This window comes from Panthera uncia, chromosome A2, assembly GCF_023721935.1.
Source record: "Panthera uncia isolate 11264 chromosome A2, Puncia_PCG_1.0, whole genome shotgun sequence".
NCBI classification, from domain to species: domain Eukaryota; kingdom Metazoa; phylum Chordata; class Mammalia; order Carnivora; family Felidae; genus Panthera; species Panthera uncia.
Genome location: NC_064816.1, coordinates 23,989,556 through 24,006,535, shown reverse-complemented (window position 1 = coordinate 24,006,535; position 16,980 = coordinate 23,989,556). Strand labels below are relative to the sequence as shown.

At 43.7% G+C, this 16,980-nt stretch overlaps 1 protein-coding gene across 4 annotated transcripts in view; it reads left to right on the top strand.

Annotated features, from left to right (window-relative positions):
- The window catches only part of ARHGEF3 (Rho guanine nucleotide exchange factor 3), a 306,479-nt gene that overhangs the window by 118,398 nt on the left and 171,101 nt on the right, over positions 1 to 16,980 (top strand). The window contains exon 1 of one of the 4 annotated variants that reach the window (XM_049640757.1): positions 9,822 to 9,987. The exons of 2 other annotated variants lie outside the window; for them this stretch is intronic. In XM_049640757.1, the coding sequence (XP_049496714.1) occupies positions 9,937 to 9,987 (51 nt within the window). In that variant the 5' untranslated portion in view covers positions 9,822 to 9,936. Of the gene's footprint in view, positions 1 to 9,821; positions 9,988 to 12,467; positions 12,680 to 16,980 lie in introns of those variants that run through there. One more of the 4 variants, XM_049640758.1, reaches the window with a different exon arrangement.

The following is a 16,980-nucleotide window of genomic DNA, read 5'->3' as shown; positions in this document are numbered from 1 at the left end:
CCTTCATACCCCATCCCTGCCACAGCTCTTTAAACATCTCCCCTCCTCTCTCCTTTGCTCTGGCTACCCTCTCCTCAGCCTGGCACCTCCTACACATCCCTAATGAACTGCTCCAATAGCTCTTTTGCTGGGGGGAACCTGAGAATTGTCCCTGGCTGCTTCCTCAGTGTTCCTGCTATTCCAAGCCATGGAACACAACAGATTGAGCAGCAAGCATTGTTTGCAGTTCTGCGTTCCTTCTGGCCCGTGAGTTCTCCTGTGATATTTTTGTATGCCCAACGCTTTGAGTACAGAGCTGGGCACTTTTCTGTTGAACGAAGGACCCCTGTGCCCTCTTTACACACGCCTGGCTGCGTCTCTTCCCTAAGCAGGGTCTGTGGATAATAGAAGAACCGGTGATAGAGCTGGAGCATCAGGCTGTAGCCTCCATGAGAACGGAGTCTGTCCTGTTGCTGCAGAGTCTACACTGTGGTTGATGTTCGTTTAGTCACTATCAGACAACTGCTTGAATGAACGCTGTGGTAATGAGCCATGTTACAGACCTAGATTCAAATCCCCATCCCACCACTGCTGAGCTTGGACAACTTCCTTAACCCCTCTGAACCTGCTTCCTCATCTATATAAACTAAGGATAATAAAAGTACCTATCTCATAGAGTGGTCATAAAATGAAATGTTTAATGTCTGGTGCATAGCAGGCTTCCAATCAGTGGTGGTTGTTAATGTTATTAATAATTAAATACATTAATCAATCACAGGATATATGCTGGAAAGAGAATCAACAGGGTGTCATTTAGAGGATAAGATGGTGGGACGGGGGAGTGGGATCCATTAGGCAGCTTGGGAGGGAAGGTTTCCTGTAAGCTGGGACCAAACTATGAGAAGAATCCTGCTGCATTGTGAAGATTTGGAGGAAAGAGTTTTCTGGAGAACACGTACAAAGGCCCTGGGGCAGGAAATACCTTGATAAGGAACAGAAAGTGTGACCAGAGCTTGGGAGAAGGAGGGAGAATACAATGAGGTAAGGTCTAGGGAGGAGACAGAGGCCAATTGATGTAGGGTCTTTTGGGCCAAGGGGCAGTGTTTGGATTGAATTTGAAATGTGAAAGAAGTGATTCAATGCTTATGCTCAGAATCATTCTGTGGGATCAGATTTTGGATGACTTCAGCTTTAACCTATCTTGTTTTCTGTGTATATGAACTAACCCCTAGCAATAAAACCCAGGTTTATTTTTGTTTTTGTTTTGAGAGATTGCACCAGCAGGGGAGGGACATAGGGAGAGGGGGACAGAGGATCCAAAGCAGGCTCTGTGCTGACAGCAGTGAGCCCAATGTGGGGCTCGAACTCACTAGCTATGAGATCATGACCTAAGCTAAAGTAGGATGCTCCACTGACCAAGCCACCCAGGTGCCCCAAAACCCAGTTCTGATTGATTTAAGCAGAAAAGGAATTTACTATTTATTACAGGATATAAGACACTCAGAAAATTGGGGAAGTATTAGGAAACCAGGAACAACCTCCAATTACACCACCAAACATTTCCTACAAGCACACCATTGCTGCCACTGCTGGGTGGATGTAGATAGCATGGGTTGTGCCAACTAATGTGGCTGTTCAGTCAGCACTCACTGCTGCCACTGTGAGCTGCTGCCACCCCCACAGGAATAGAGTTTGCAGTGTCCCTGCTGTTCACACACCAGCTTTTGATGCCAAGTCTGGGGTCCGGGTATCTGATTGGCTGAGCCTAGCTCCTGCTCTCATTCCCTAGCTGCAAGGGAGGCTGGGAAAGAAAGTGTGTGGCATCCTTATCTCTTTTGGTAGAACAAGAGCTCTCGTTCGTGGGTTGGGGCTTTCCCAAACCTAGGAAGACCGTTGAACTGCAGAGTGTCCAGAGGGATAAACGTCCCTCACAGAGACATGTGGACTAAGTGACTCATGGAGAGTCCCTTGGCCTCAGCAGCTTTCATCAATAGGTGGTAGCACTTTAAGAAAGTCCAGACTGCCTTTCTCTTAGACAATGACTTAAGAAAAATAGTGCCAAATTTGGAAGCAACTATTTCTCAATCCGTTGAGAGGCTAGGAACTATTTTTTTTAATTAAGTTTAATTTGTGCAGGTGTGTGGGGTAACATGTTTCCCCCATGTTTATCACAGATTTGCATTCCTGTTGGAAATGTCCTAGCCATTGTCAGAGCTTATAATTGCTTCTTGTTATGGCCACGTGGGGCTTATTGTCCAAGATTGTGCTGCAAAGTTTATTGTTTATCTTACACCGTCTCCAGGAAGCTGCATGCGGAAATCTCTGAGCCTTACCAGGAAGTCTGACTTAAAGGGACAGTTTCCAGGACAGAGCACTAACCAGGGAGAAGGCACTGAACTTCCCTTGGGTGACAGCTGGAAGCCTTTTCTGAGTACTCCCCTCTTGGTTTGCTGGTTTGGGTGATGCCTTTCTGATTCTGATTTAAGGAAAAAAATGGCAGTATTTACTCTTCAAGCACACATGGATACACACCAACCAAAATAAAACAAAAAACCACTTTCACTGTGCTGTAGGCAGAATGAATGCTCTGAATCACAGGGGAAGACACACTTTTTCAATCTCTTGATATTTTCTTGGGAGGTGTTTTTGTATTAGTCTTGAAGTTTTGAGAGAGACACGGGGATTTCAAGGAAGTCCGCATTATAACACTGAAAAAGTAAATAGGACTTAAGTTTTCACCACCTTCATATTTTTGTTTTTTTCTATTGGAATGAAGAAGGGAAACAGGAAATTGCAAACTTCCATTGCCTTTTTCTTCTTAGGTGTCCAGTTGTGACAGCTGTCATTCAAATCAGGATAAAAATAAAATTATTTCAGATTTGGTACCAACTTTTCAACTTGCTAGGAGGAAAATTTGAACCAATGTCCATAATTACACCAAAAAACCTCCTTGTCTGCTTGAAAAAAAATAAGTACAGAAATTACGACTGTGCTCTTTTTGGCCTTTAAAAAAATTTTTTTTAAGTTTATTTATTTTTGAAAGAGAGAAAGAGAGGGAGACGGAATATGAGCAGGGGACCAGTTGAGAAAGGGAGACACAGAATCTGAAGCAGGCTCCAGGCTCTGAGCTGTCAGCACAGAGCCCAGTGCGGAGCTTGAACCCACAAACTGCGAGATTATGACCTGAGCTGAAGTAGGATGCTTAACTGACTGAGCCATCCAGGTGCCCCTCCCCCCCCCCTTTTTTTTGGTCTTTGAAAAAATATTTTATTATGAAAAATTTAAACTCATGCAAAAATGGAAAGAATAGTATAATGACCCCCAGTGGTCTCATCATCTTTTGTTCTGCTTTTAAACACATGTATCAGTTAGATTCCTACAGACCTCTCTACAACCCCTCAAGGGATAATGGAATCATTATTCCTGTTTCACAGATGAGGAAACTAAGGGTCAAGGAAGCTAAGAAGGGAGTTACCGGGTCATTCAACTAGTCAATGGTAGAGCCAGAGATCACAGAGCTTCTGCACCAATTTGCTGTTCATTGTTGCAGCCAGCTAAGCTGTTCCCAGAGATTATCCTTACAGAGAAATCTGGAGTCAAAATAATGATGAAAAACTGTTTTATAAAAGTTATTTCTACTTTTGTTATATATTTTTAATTCAGAAATTAAGTTTGTCAAGACTTGTTTTTCGATACGAGCACATTCCTTTTTAAAATCCTCCTGAGTATTCAGGTGTTAGGAATACCACTGCTCATATTCAGATTTTCCACTTCTAATCAATCTTGACAGTATAACGCCAAATAGTAACTCTCATTTCCAAGTAAGGAAGCTCTTTGGCTGATAGCTATCAGCTAATCAGTTTTTAAGCCTTTCTTTTTTCTAAGAATCGGGCAGAGGTCAGCAACCCACTGGAGTTTCACTTTTAACTGACAGTATAACAAAGAGGTGTTGACAGTCCTTTGAAAAAGCTGTACTCAGGGTGTTCGTGTTTCTGAGCAATGAATTGAATGGGCTTATTTGCTAGTGCCCCATCTGTGGCATGTGCAAGTTCTTCAGGCTATCCTTGCTTGTGTTCATAAAGGAGGTGGGGCCCTAGAGACCAGACCTGTGGCCGCTTCACAGCACACATCAGAAGGCAGCTCTCTGTATTTCTCATTTGCTTTTTTAAAATAGCTGTCGATGTGCCGGTTGCCAAAATAATGTGAGGAATTTGATTATAAAAGTTCAGATTTGTTTTGAGAGAAAAAATACAGTGCTCCAGCTATTGCTCGTAACAAACCAGCAAGATAAGCATCCAAGATTAGCCATGATTAGCAGTCTGTTGAGGCTTCCATGTTCAAGCCTCATTTATTTTTAGTGCTTGTGTTGAAACCATAGATGAAGACTTTTCTATTTATTCATTCTTGACCTTGGGCAGCCAGGTTTGCTCCCACATTCTTCTCATCATTTTGTAATCTTGTTGAGCTGGGATATTAAGTAGGGCTCTAGAACAGCATCAACATTTTTAAATGGTCAGAAGTCTCTTGAGTTAAACCATCTTGCATCCAGCCAGCCTTGGCTTGGAATGGGGTCTGGACCCCCCATTTGTCAGTGATTCATGGTGAAGAGGCCAGAGTAGTTGTTCAAGTTTTGCTTGGATTAACCACATTGCCAACACTGAGGAGTAAATATGAAGGCATTCAGTAAGAGTGCTTGACCACAAGTAACTTCCAGGCTCTAAATACTTGAAAGTTCTGTTTATTTCTCACTGACTTGCTATGCATTTTGCCTTCATCTCAACCTAGTAACACCAACCAGTATCACCCTACCTCCCCTGCCCATCACAACACAAATTTTTGCTTTTTCTTAGTCTTACTTGAATTCGATAACAGCTTCCAAAGCCTAAGATCTGTGAAATAATGATTTTAGGATACTGGAGACTTGGTTAAATCAATGTGCAATACACCATTTTAATCTGATTCCTGCTACTATCCCATTCTCGTGAGATTGGGTCACTACCGATTTCTCCATTCAGTTTGTGGAATCATTTTAAAATGTCAGGCTTCAAATGGAATATGGTCAAAGACCCTGAAATTCCCAGCCAAGACCAAGCTTTTGTGAAACCTGTGGCTTCTTGGGTACAAATAAGAAAGGGATTGAAGAACCAGAGTAAAATTCAAATGGAGAAAACCCCCATTAGTCACCAGCTTTTAATGAAGTCAGTTCTACTGAACGTTCACCATTTTATTTTGTGTAAATGAACTGATCACAACCCTGATGAATATGTTTCTTGTAACATTTTTGGTGAGAAAACTGCTTGAAACTTCTCAACAGAAAATGCTGTGAGCTATATAGAATGACAGCCCAGGGAAACATATCACTTTGAATTCCAGCATCATGAAGGAGCATGTGGTAGTGTCTTAGGTAGGTCTGCATTCTGGCACTAGTTTCTTTAACGTCCAATACGAAGGTGCCAGCAGTATGGTTATTTAACCAGATGTTGGAGAACAGGGGCCAGTTTTTGCATTATAGGTCCCTAATGGGTATTTCCCCATTATAAATATATAATGATTCAGCTCCACACACTTAAAGAAAAACATTATACCCTGAGAACCTACGCCCCCAGAATTTCATAGGTTTTTTTTTTTTCTTTTTAGCACTTCACTCTGATCTGATCTATGTAGAATTTATTTTGGATAGTGTGAAGTAGAGCTTTAAAAGGAGGCTTTTCTTTCCAAGAAATGAATTATCCCATTTGTTAGCGATCCTTTTCTCCTCCAGTGGTTTGCGGTCCAACATTTATTATATGTCAAATTCCAGAATATCCTGGGGCAGGTTTCTGGCTGTCTGCTCCAGAGGCTGTATGCATATAACAGGAGCTTGGAAGTCAGCCCACCCAGGCTCCACTCCTGACCCTGCCACCTCTAGGCTCTCTTGGGCAGGCTCCTGCCACCTGTTTGAGTCTCAGTTTTTAAAAATCTGTACAGTAGAGATAACAGTGAGTCCTCTCTCAGGACACTTGTGAAGGTCAAGTGAAAAACGGCAGAGCAAGTTCCCCTGTGAAAACATAAAAAATCTGCAGTCACCGTTTATAGTTTTAGTAATTGTGGCTTTAGGATGTTTTAATATCTGCACACAGGTGCACTTTCATCATGAATTATGTTCTCAGTGTTGACGGAGCTAAGACTAAGTAACTGAGAGGCGACATTTCAAGTGCATCTTTCATGTTTGCAGAATGTTCACAGGCCAGGGGCTAATGAATTCAGGTACTTCCATACCACAGCGTGCTCTACAGTATGGGTCTAAAATGTGTATGAGGTGGAAGGATGCTCTGGATGTTAAGTGAAAAAAGCAAATGGCAGGATAATGTTACCATTCCATTTTTGAAAAATACAAACAAAAAATAAAGTGTGTACACAGCAACTTGTGTGTGTTTAGACAGAAGGAAATGTCTGGAAGAACTGCCAAATTGGTGGCACTTGGGTCAAATCCAGTCAGCACCTGTGTTTTGCGTGGCCTGTATAGCACTTTTTATTTTATTTTATTTATTTATTTATTTATTTATATGAAATTTATTGTCAAATTGTTTTCTATACAACACCCAGTGCTCATCCCAACAGGTGCCCTCCTCAATACCCATCACCCACCCACTCCTCCCTCCCACCCCCCATAAACCCTCAGTTTGTTCTCAGTTTTTAAGAGTCTCTGATGTTTTGGCTCCCTCCCTCTCTAACCATTTTTTTTTCCATCCCCTCCCCCATGGTCTTCTGTCACTTTTTAAAATAAAGAATTTGTTGCCAGCATTTTAAAAATTGTGAGATTTTGTATTAACCTGGAGTTTCCAGCTTCTCTTGAAAAGTTGGAATGTCTGGCCCCCAGTAAGCTGGAGCTGACTGAGGGCCAATACACTCAGTGGTGCCCTAGGGCCCACCCCGGCTTTCCTTTCAGGTACCTGACCCTTGGCCCTGAAGGCTTTTGGGTTTATATCCCCCTTTATTGACAGCTGGCTTTGACATGGTTGCCTCTGGCAAGTGGGATTGGGGTGGACGAAAAAATCAGGTCCTTTGGGAAGACTCACTTTTTTACGCTATATATTTATGTATGGTTTGAATGTATTATAATGATGCCATGTTACTTTTAAAATTTAAAAATTAGGGGTGCCTGGGTAGCTCAGTCAATGGAGCGTCCAACTACTGAATTTGGCTCAGGTCATGATCTCACGGTTCATGGGATTGAATCCCGTGTCAGGCTCCGTGCTGACAGTGCGTGGAGCCTGCTTGGGATTCTGTCTCTCCCTCTCTCTGCCCCTCCCCTGCTTGTGCTCTCTCTCTCAAAATAAATAGATAAACTTAAAAAAAATTAAAATTTAAAAATTAGTAGAAAAACATGTTTGAATGCTTGGTAGTATCATAGGTGCCATGGAGAGAAAACCCAATTTACTGTTCCTTTATAAGCTGCCATTATAAAGCTAAAAATGAACTTGAGCTCTGAACAGCAGGAGCATCTTATTATTGAAAGTTTCCTCCAAGGTGCCCTCTGCGTGGACCAATTTCTTGCTTCTAGTCAAAGCAGGGCTGTGAGAGGAAATGGCCGTGCCCTGTTCTTTCCTTCCTTTTCCTCTGCCAGGGCACCTGCTGGCTCTCCTGCCCTTCCTGCCTCCTTCACTGCTACCTGCCCTGGGACCCACTCAAGTTCCACCTCTTCCACGAAGTGCTGCAGCCCACGGGTTTCGGTTCTTCTTTCTTATTCATAGTCAGCAGCCAGAAGTCAGGCTTCATCATTCTCAGATCCGTTGATGTGAATGTGCCCTCCCTCCCCTAGAAAAGAAATAAAGTCTAGTGTGCCGTGGTCATTTCACATTTCCTTTGGATCCTCATTGGGGTGATCCTGGCCCTGGTTTCTGGGGCTCAATTAAGTGGCTTGTTTGAAAATCCTCCAGCAGAGTAGTGGCTGGGCTTCTGGGAATCTCCATGGGTCCTCAGGAGATTGACATTCTTCATTAGCTGAGCTGTTTCCAGAGCTGGCTAATCTCAGCTTGTTTACAGGCCTGTAAGAATTCAGACCCCTTTCTATGCAGGAGGCTAGGGTAAGAGGCCATTTTAGGAACGCCTTCCCTCCCTCCCCGACCAGCCACCACCTACCCCAGGCTTGCTTTGTGGGGAGTCAGACTTTTGTAAATAGGGGATCCCAAGACTGAGCTGAAGCCCATCTTTTGTGGGCACTGCTGTTTTTGGGGGGTTTTTTTGACATGCATCGCCAAGTATTTCCTGAGTGCCACATGTGGGCTCACCACATGTGGGCTTTGAGGTGACCCAGGTGGTTGCCTGAAAGGGCTGAGCTTTTTCACGGTGATTTCACTTCCTTCTTTCTCCAGATAGGACACCTTCAGGCTCCTTGAAGCAAGACCCAAGTCTGTCAGAGCAGTGCTTTCAAAGCATTTGCTTTTCTTGCAAAGCACCCCGTGGATCTGCACTTTCCTGCTGTTGCCCTTGCCAGTTCTTCTACCTAGAAAGCCCCTCAGATATCTGCCCGTGTGTCTCCTGCTCTGAGACACCTTCCCAGACTTTGTCCCCATAAAAAATACATTTGCTCAACTCAGCTATTTCTTGGCCCCCTCAGTATTTTTTCTTGCAAACCCTGGCAGCCTTTAATTCGCTCTCTGATCATCAGTGGTTCATCTTTGTGCTTCCAGAGCCCAGTGCCTTCTTCTGTAACGTCTGCAGGGCCAAATGCACTCTTCAGAGGCCCTCTGTGAGGCACCAGGTCACTGCAGCGTGAGGATGGAGAGAGCCTGCTTTCTTGTCCGCTCTAGAGTTGAGTCTTGGATTGAAGGTCGTTCTCTCTTTGCTGGGTCCCCCACTTTGCTCAGGGCTGAGACAAGTGCAGGCTCTTAAAAGTCTGTGCATTTGTAAGACAGCCTCGGGGAAACCTTTGCCTGAATCTTTGCAGTTAAGAGTTGCAGATCAAATAGTACTCCACTAGAAAACTGAAAACTGAAAACAAATCATGGAAAGCTGCACCAGAATTATGTCTCCTTGGATCTGAGACCCACTGGTACTACGTAAGGAGGGTGAGGGTGTTGAATTGTTTGTGGAGAGGGGCTTTCACCTGAAACTGCAGGTCGCTGTGAGACAATCTGTGTCACCCAAGGAGTCTGGGTTTTGTAAAAAGCAGGTGACCCGGGCAAGGTGTTCATCCTTGTGAAAAGACCCCGTTTCATAAAATGAGAACTTTCAGCCATGAGTTATTCCCATAATAACTCTGAGAAAAGCAGTAAGGCCTTTTGTGATCCACATCAAAAGTGGAAAGAGAGGTTTCCAGAGGCAGCTATTTTGAAGGGGACTCTGAAGAGAAGATTTGTCTCAGGAAAAAAAAAAGAAAGAAAAAAGAAACGGATGGGTGTGGTATTTATCACCACTCTCATTTATTAGTTGCTATGAAATTGGGATTCAGTGAGGGCTCTGTGTCCTGGGCTGGGCTGCTGCCTCTTGGGTTAAGTTCAAGTGGACTATTGATTCCGCTCTGAAGACAGAGTTCTCCCAGCGTCCCTTCTCTCTCTGTCTCAGACTGATGTTTGGGTTTCGGTCTGCAAAGCTCCAGACTCAAGGCCCAAGATTCTAGCAGCGAACTCTTTCTTTAGAGCTGCCGGGAGTGCCCAGCATGGCTTTAGGTGGGGGCCCAGTGAGCATTGTTTCTGGGGATTGCCAGCCAGACGCTGAATTTCTGGTGTGCCTCTGAATGCCTGAAGGCAGAGTGCTCTGAAAAAGCAGCAGCAGGCGAGGAAACCGCTGGAGGTGGGGAGCTTTGGCTGATGTGGTCTCAGCTTCTGACACTTTTAACTGATGGCCCCCTGTCACTTCCTGTCATGCAGCCCAAGTGGCGGGGAGGAGTTCCTTCAGGGAAACCATGCTCTGCTCAGCTCAGAGAATCCCGTCTGCTGGGCTCCGTTGCAGTTAGGGGCGGGGGACTCTGCGTGGATGAGGTCGGAGCGCCCCATGGTGTGGTGCTGCTTCTTTGTCCGGGCTCAGGTAAGCTCCCTGCGGCAGAGCCAGCCAGGGGTGGACCAGCTCCCGACTCCCACCCGTGCCTGCCTGGCTGGGTGGTGCCAGGAACTGAGGTGTGGGAGGGCGAAAATGCCTTTTACCTCCCAAGAAAATGAGCAAGGAGCTGCTGTTCAAAGCACTTGGGATGATGGAGAGGGACTTCTGTGTCACTTTAGTGTGAATCAGGAAAGAGCTGTGTGGTTGTGTTTAAGACCACAAATGGTTGTTTGGTGGAGATAGTGAGTTAAGTGAGTGCCTGGCTGTTAGGGCTTCCTTTAGCATCTGTGATTGGAGGAGAGTGTGTGTGTAGGGTGTGGGGTGACTTTCGCTCTTTGTTCCAGGATGCTAGTATTTTAATTTTTATAAGAGATGTGTTTTAAGTTAAGAGGGGAAAAGGGGGGAAAAGGATGCATTTGGCCTGTGGTGTTTTTGTTTGGGGAGTTTTTAAAAGTGTATTTCCAAGATCTTCTCTTCTCCTTTGGGTTGAAAGATGGCTGAAGTCAATTTTGGAAGTTCATTCTGTTTGGAACAACTTTTTTGTAGGTTTCCTTAAAGTGAGTCTCGGTATTTTCAATGTGTTCATCATTGAGAAGATGAAGTCAGATATTATCAGGGGAGATTCAGACTCACTGGTGTTCTCATTAAAGAGTGTTGGTGCCTGGTTTGGTTATATCTAAAGGAACGTCTGGAAATGTTACATTTTATAGACTAAAGAGTAGGTTAGGAGGCCTGATAGGTTACTCCCTCTGTCCCTGTTCTTTGTTTGTGGGTAGGTGTTTAGCTTTGGATAAGCTACCCCTGTTTTCCAAAGAAAATGTCTGTTGCTTTTTCTGTTTCTCTCACCGGAATCCTGAGACTGATTTTTGTAGTGCTAATTCCAACTTTCATATATGATTATTCTAGACATACATTTTTAATCTTTTCATGTGATTTGGGTGGTTTTGTCATTCTTTGCTTTTCCCATCTGACTCATCCAGCTGTTTGCTAACCTGATAAAGAATCATTTTTGAGTCTTTGAGATACAGAAATTGAGAGCATTTAAAATGACTTAGGACAGTTTAGTGATAGTTAATGCAACATAAATAAAAATAATACAATATTAGCTGGCATTTATTAGATACTTTTCACGTTAGTAAGCACTTACCCATGTTCACAAAATTCCTACAACACTATACAGTCGGCTATTATTATTTTCAGAATGGTAAAACTGATATATAGAGAGGACAAATAATTTTCTCAAGGTCACCTAGCTGGTGAGCAGTGGGTCAGGCTTCAAGCTTAGGCAGAATGGATCCAAAAATGACATTCATAGCCAGTAGGTGCTACATGAGGATTTCCATTATGGGGCCCTTTCCACATCCACCTGCAGCATCTCAGTAACACTTTGCTTTCTTATCCTTTGGCAAATCAGCCCCTTTTAGTGGATGTTTGCTACGATCCAATTAGCGGCTACCTAAGAGACAACTAGACAAATCACTACCTTCTCTGGACTCAGCTTCCCTACCTGTCAAATGGAAATTTCTCTAAACTCATTTTAGTTCTGACATGAATCTAAGGTATGCAAATATCTTCCACAAAAAGTAAAAAAGAATCCTCATATCTCTCCTATTTGGAAGTTAAATGAGTACATTTGAACATACATTTCCCAAGGACGTCAACAGGAACTTAAAATGTAACTGGCTGGGTGACTGTTGACCTTTATTTTGCTCTTGAAACTATTACTGAATAAATTTTTATTTCTTGGTTCTGACAGTCCCCAGAGAAAGAGTCTGGAGGAATTGGGGCTGGGTGTGGGAGGGTCAATTGGTAAGCGGATGTGGTGTAGAGAAAGGGACGGGAGAAACCTCGTAATCCATAATCCAATTACGGAGATTATGGAGGAGAAATCTCATAAATCCATCTTCTGAGATTTGGCCAAAGTAGTTCTGCAATGGAGGGGAAATGGTAGAGTGTAATGATTAAGGACATGGGTTCTGGGACCACACAGATGTAGGTTTGCATCCCAACTTTGCCTCTTACTAACCATGTGATCCTAGGCATGTTACCAAATGTGAATCTGTTTTATGTTCTGTAAGATGGGGATAATAAATAGTGCCTACTTTATAGGATTGTCATGAGGAATAAGTGAAATGACTCATGACAGTGCCTAGCACAGAGCCAGCACTCAGCAAATGTGATCCATGTCCCAGGTCTTATTGACCGTAGAATGTTGGTGGCCACTAGGGACATGAAGCCTGAGTGTGTAAAGGCTTAGCGACACCAGGGCTGTGAAACATCTTACCTACAGAGATGAACATGACCCTGGTTTGATTTTGTGGGGGAAAGGAAGCATACTCCACAGAAGGTCAATACTTCATGTTTTTTAAGTTTATTTATTCCGAGAGAGAGAGAGAACACAGTCAGGGGATGGGCAGAGAGAGAAAGAGAGACAGAGACAGAGACAGAGAATCCCAAGGGGCTTGAACTCACAAACCATGAGATTGTGACCTGAGCCGAAATCCAGAGTCGGATGCTTAACCAACTGAGCCACCCAAGCACCCCTAGTCAGTGCTTCATTTTAAAACCCTGATTCCAGCCATGTTTTTACAGCTTGCGCAGAACACCAAGGGGAGTCATGAAAGGGGAAGCTGATTCAAACCAGATCCTAAAAAGGCCTCTCTTGATAGAACACTCAGAGGTATGACTCGGAGAGGGCAAGGTCAGGGTGGTGACCCCGAGTGTCCACCAAGACAGAAACAATGGGTGACTTTAGGACCTAAATATAGACTATGTGGATGTCACTTAGGGAAACCAGTTCCTGATGCTGACCAGGGTGGGTGGGTCTCTTGGGAAGAGCTCTGGAAGCAGCCCCTGTGGGCCGAGCCTTGCTCTGTCGGCCCTCTTTTTCTGAATAATTCTGTCCATATTCTAGCTCCTCTGCATCTGTTGAGCATCTGCCTCTGTTTGGCAACCTTGTTTATGTCTTCAGCCCTTCCCTTCCAAGTCTTCCTTGTGGTGTTTACCACCTGTCTCCCTTGTTTCTTGCAGACCCCACCCAGCCCCGGCCAGAAACCCCAGGTGTTCTTGTCATTAGCGCTTGCTTCTCATGGAGCAGTATTAGGAGCTGGGTGGGAGTCGGGAGTTTGGGGTTCAAGGTCTAGGTTTTGCAGTTAACCTTGGGTAATGAAGAACCTCACTGGGTACCAAGTTCTCCAATGGAGACATCTCCTTTAAGAACCTGGATCCTGGAGATTAACCATCTGTGTTCAAACCCTCACTGCCGCTTGACCTTGGGCAAGTTCTTTACCTCTCTGAGCCTCAATCACCTCACCTGCAAAATGGATACATGGCAGTATCTGCCTCAGTTAGTATGAGGAGTTTATAAAATAATACCTGTGAAACCCTTAAAACAGTACATCTTGTCAGTGCTCAAAAATGCTAGCTATGATCGTAGTTGTGATCTGTAGAAAAATGAGACTTGAGCTGGGTCAGTGTTTCCTAGACTTCAGTCAAATTTTTCTCATTTCCATATTCTACTTGTACTATTATTTTTCACTTACTGTTTCTCTTTAAATTGTCCAGTTGTTATTTGTTATTTTTTAACTTCGGCTCATTCTAAAGAGGAATAGTCCTGCAGTCACTCAGTGCTCTAATGTGTTTCTTAAAACACATGATAGTAAACACATCTAGGTCTACTGCATGTGGTCTGAAGTGATATGGTGTCTGCCCCAGGTCCACTTCCTGCACTTTGGTGTCTCTGAGCATCCGAGGCCCAGGTTGCTGCCTGCTACTGGTGTTCACAGTGCTCATCCCACAAGAATGAATAGTCTGCCCACCTTTTCATTCACCAGGCAGTGCCTGAGAACCTCCTTTGGGCCTGTCTCTGTGCCAGGTGCCAAGATACCCACACTATGGGTCTTTGTAGTGCCTACTGTCTTTTTTTGAATGGGACACTACCAGCCCAGAGAAAATGGGGTAGAGAGAGCCATGAAATAATCCAATTGCTGAAATCCCTCCTTAACGAGAAGAGAAGCCAAGAACACTCTCTGCCTGAAATCTCTGGATGTGGGTCAAGGAGACCATCTCAGTCAGTTTTTGCTAAGTAACAACTACCCCCAACTCAGTGGCAAACAATAGCAAGCATTCGCTCTTATGCTTATAGGCGTGCAGGTTGATGGGGGCGGTCTGCCTCACACGGGTCCATTAAGTATCCACACATATATTCTTCCCCGGTGGAAGTCAGAAGCTCCCAGAGGAGCAAACAGAAATATTTGATGTCCCTGAAAAACTAGGCTCAGAATTGGTACTCTGTCCCTTCCACCCTTATTCCATTGGCCAGAACAAGTCACAGTAGCAACCCATGGAGGTCAGGAGAGAGTATAAAAGTTTGCTGAAGAATAAATTAATCCACTACAGGGATCATCATTATTTAGTCATTCAACCTGCATTTATGTGCAGCATTCTGCCATGTTGGGGGAAGATAAGTACAGTCATGATAAATGACAAAGGTGATGAGGACATCTAATCCAAGGCCTGGCATGGGGTAGGTCCTAAATAAATACCTAATGAATGAGTATCTGCTGGTACCTCTGGAGTGCTGACTACTGATGAATATTTCATACAAGGTTATCTCCTTCTATCCTCCAATTCCTGGTTGGGCTGGTACAGTCATCCCAGGTCAAACAAGTGGCATACTATTTTGGCCTGTTAAATGTTTATCATCTTTTGATGTGAGGGATGTGAAGGCACAGTAGTGGAGAGGGTTTATGCACAAAGAGATCATCTCTGATATGGAGAAAGAGGTAGGCTTTGCACCAAGGAAGGTCCAGATTGCATCCCTCATGTGTTCCTTCCCATACACTTCGTGCACTGCCTTGGGTGCTAACGCTTCGATCACCCATCATGTACTAAGAGTTTAGCATGGTACCTGCTTATCATAGTTTCTATCAATCACTAGCCCTCTGCTTCTTGGAGGTCATATCCATTTTTTAATATTTTCTTCAGAAAATTGCACAGAGATGTGAAAATTTCTGTGCAGGCAGGTGGCCCTGAGTAAAGAACTCTGCTGTGAGTATTCATTCTTATTCCCTCCCCTCCTCTTTCCTTCCTTTCTTAAGGACTTCATCTATTGGAAGAGAGGTTTTTCCATAGTTGTATGCCAGTGTCAGGCATAGGGTTTGGCTCATTTTAATGGCTGGCCCAATGAGTGGGGTTTTTTTAAAGTTTATTTATTTATTTTGAAGTGGGGGGAGGAGCAAAGAGAGAGAGAGGGTGAGAGAGAATCCCAAGCAGGCTCCATGCTGTCAGCATAGAGCCCACATGGAGTTCGATCATACAAACCGTGAGATCATGACCTGAGCTGAAATCAAAAGCCAGACGCTCAACTAACTGAGCCACCCAGGCCCCCCCACAAAGGTGTTTTTGAAGTGACTGAGACAGTAAGGATGAAGGTGTTGTGATATCTTGTTTGCATATGCATAAGATCACAAATCTTTTGGACTGGATGAGATAGGAAAGCTCATATAATCTAGCCCTTTTATTTTATTTATTTATTTTTATTAAAAAAAATTATCACTGAAGTGTAGTTGACGTGCAAGGTAATGATTTGACGATTCTATATGTTACTCAGTGTTCAGCATGATAATCATCATTCCCATCTGTCACCGTACAACATTGTTACAATATTATCAGCTATGTTCCCTATGCTATGCTTTTCATCTCTGTGACTTATTTTATAGCTGGAAGTTTGTACCTCTTAATCCCCTTCACCTCTTTTGCTTATCCCCCCCAATGACCTCCCCTCTGGCAACCATCAGTTGGTTCTTTCTATTTAAGAGTCTGTTGGTTTTTGTTTTTCAGATTCCACATGTAAGTGAAATGATACGGTATTTGTCTTTCTTTGTCTGGTTTGTTTCACTTAGCATTATACTCTCTAGCTCCATCCATGTTGTTGCAAATGGCAAGATTTCATTCTTTTTTTATGACTGAGTAATATTCCTCTGTGTGTGTGTGTGTGTTACATCTTCTTTATCCCTTCATCTGTCGATGGACACTTTGGTTTCTCCCATATCTTGGCTATTGTAAGTAATGCTGCTATAAACATGTTCAGAGACATGAACATCTATCTTTTTGAGTTAGTGTTTTCATTTTCTTTGGTAACCCTTTTATTTTATAGATAATACTAATACCCAGAAAGCTTAGTTCACTTGCTCAAAGGCACATAGCTAATAATAATAATAATAATAATAATAATAATGTTTTCTTCCAAGCAGGTAACTTATGCTCAGATACAGTTAAGTCTTATTCCCTCAGTACCTGGTCAGAAAACAGTGTCATTCTGATCTATCAGATTTATGGATCATGTTGCAAAACTTGAGTTTTCTTGACTTTCACATCCAAAGTCAAAGACACAGATGACAAAAATACATATGCCATGTCTCCACTGTAGAACCATTACGGTTTGAGCTCTTTAGGGCAGAGCCCTTGTCCCTGCTTTCCCTGGGCTCCCGTTTCCACTCCATCCCTCAGTCATCACCCAGAACTATGTGCACAGACTGCTGAGAATGCAGGAGGGTTGGGGCTGAGACAGGGACATTCATCAAGCCAAGGGGCCAGGCCAAATCAAGGGTGGAAGGCGGGTTAGGGTGGGTACAGGGTTGTTCCTGCAGAGTCCTGCAAATCTTATTTGGAGCCATTCTTCTATTCTTAGTCTCTAAGGCACTTTGTTCTCTGGTGCATTGTTTTAACAGCCACCAGGAAATCAGTCCCTGCTCAGGGTCAGCGATGCCACTGGTTTCTGTCTGTGGCCGCCCAGGTGGGAAGTGCACTGGTTTGTTCCAGGGCTGATGGTTCGTCATCGGGACTATCACACCCTTTCTTTTTTTGTTCCCACCCTTTCTGCATGGGGTGGGGAAGGGCGAGGAAGAAGAAGAGATTCTGATGAGTTTTTTCTTTCTTTCTTTCTTTCTTTCTTTCTTTCTTTCTTTCTTTCTTTCTTTC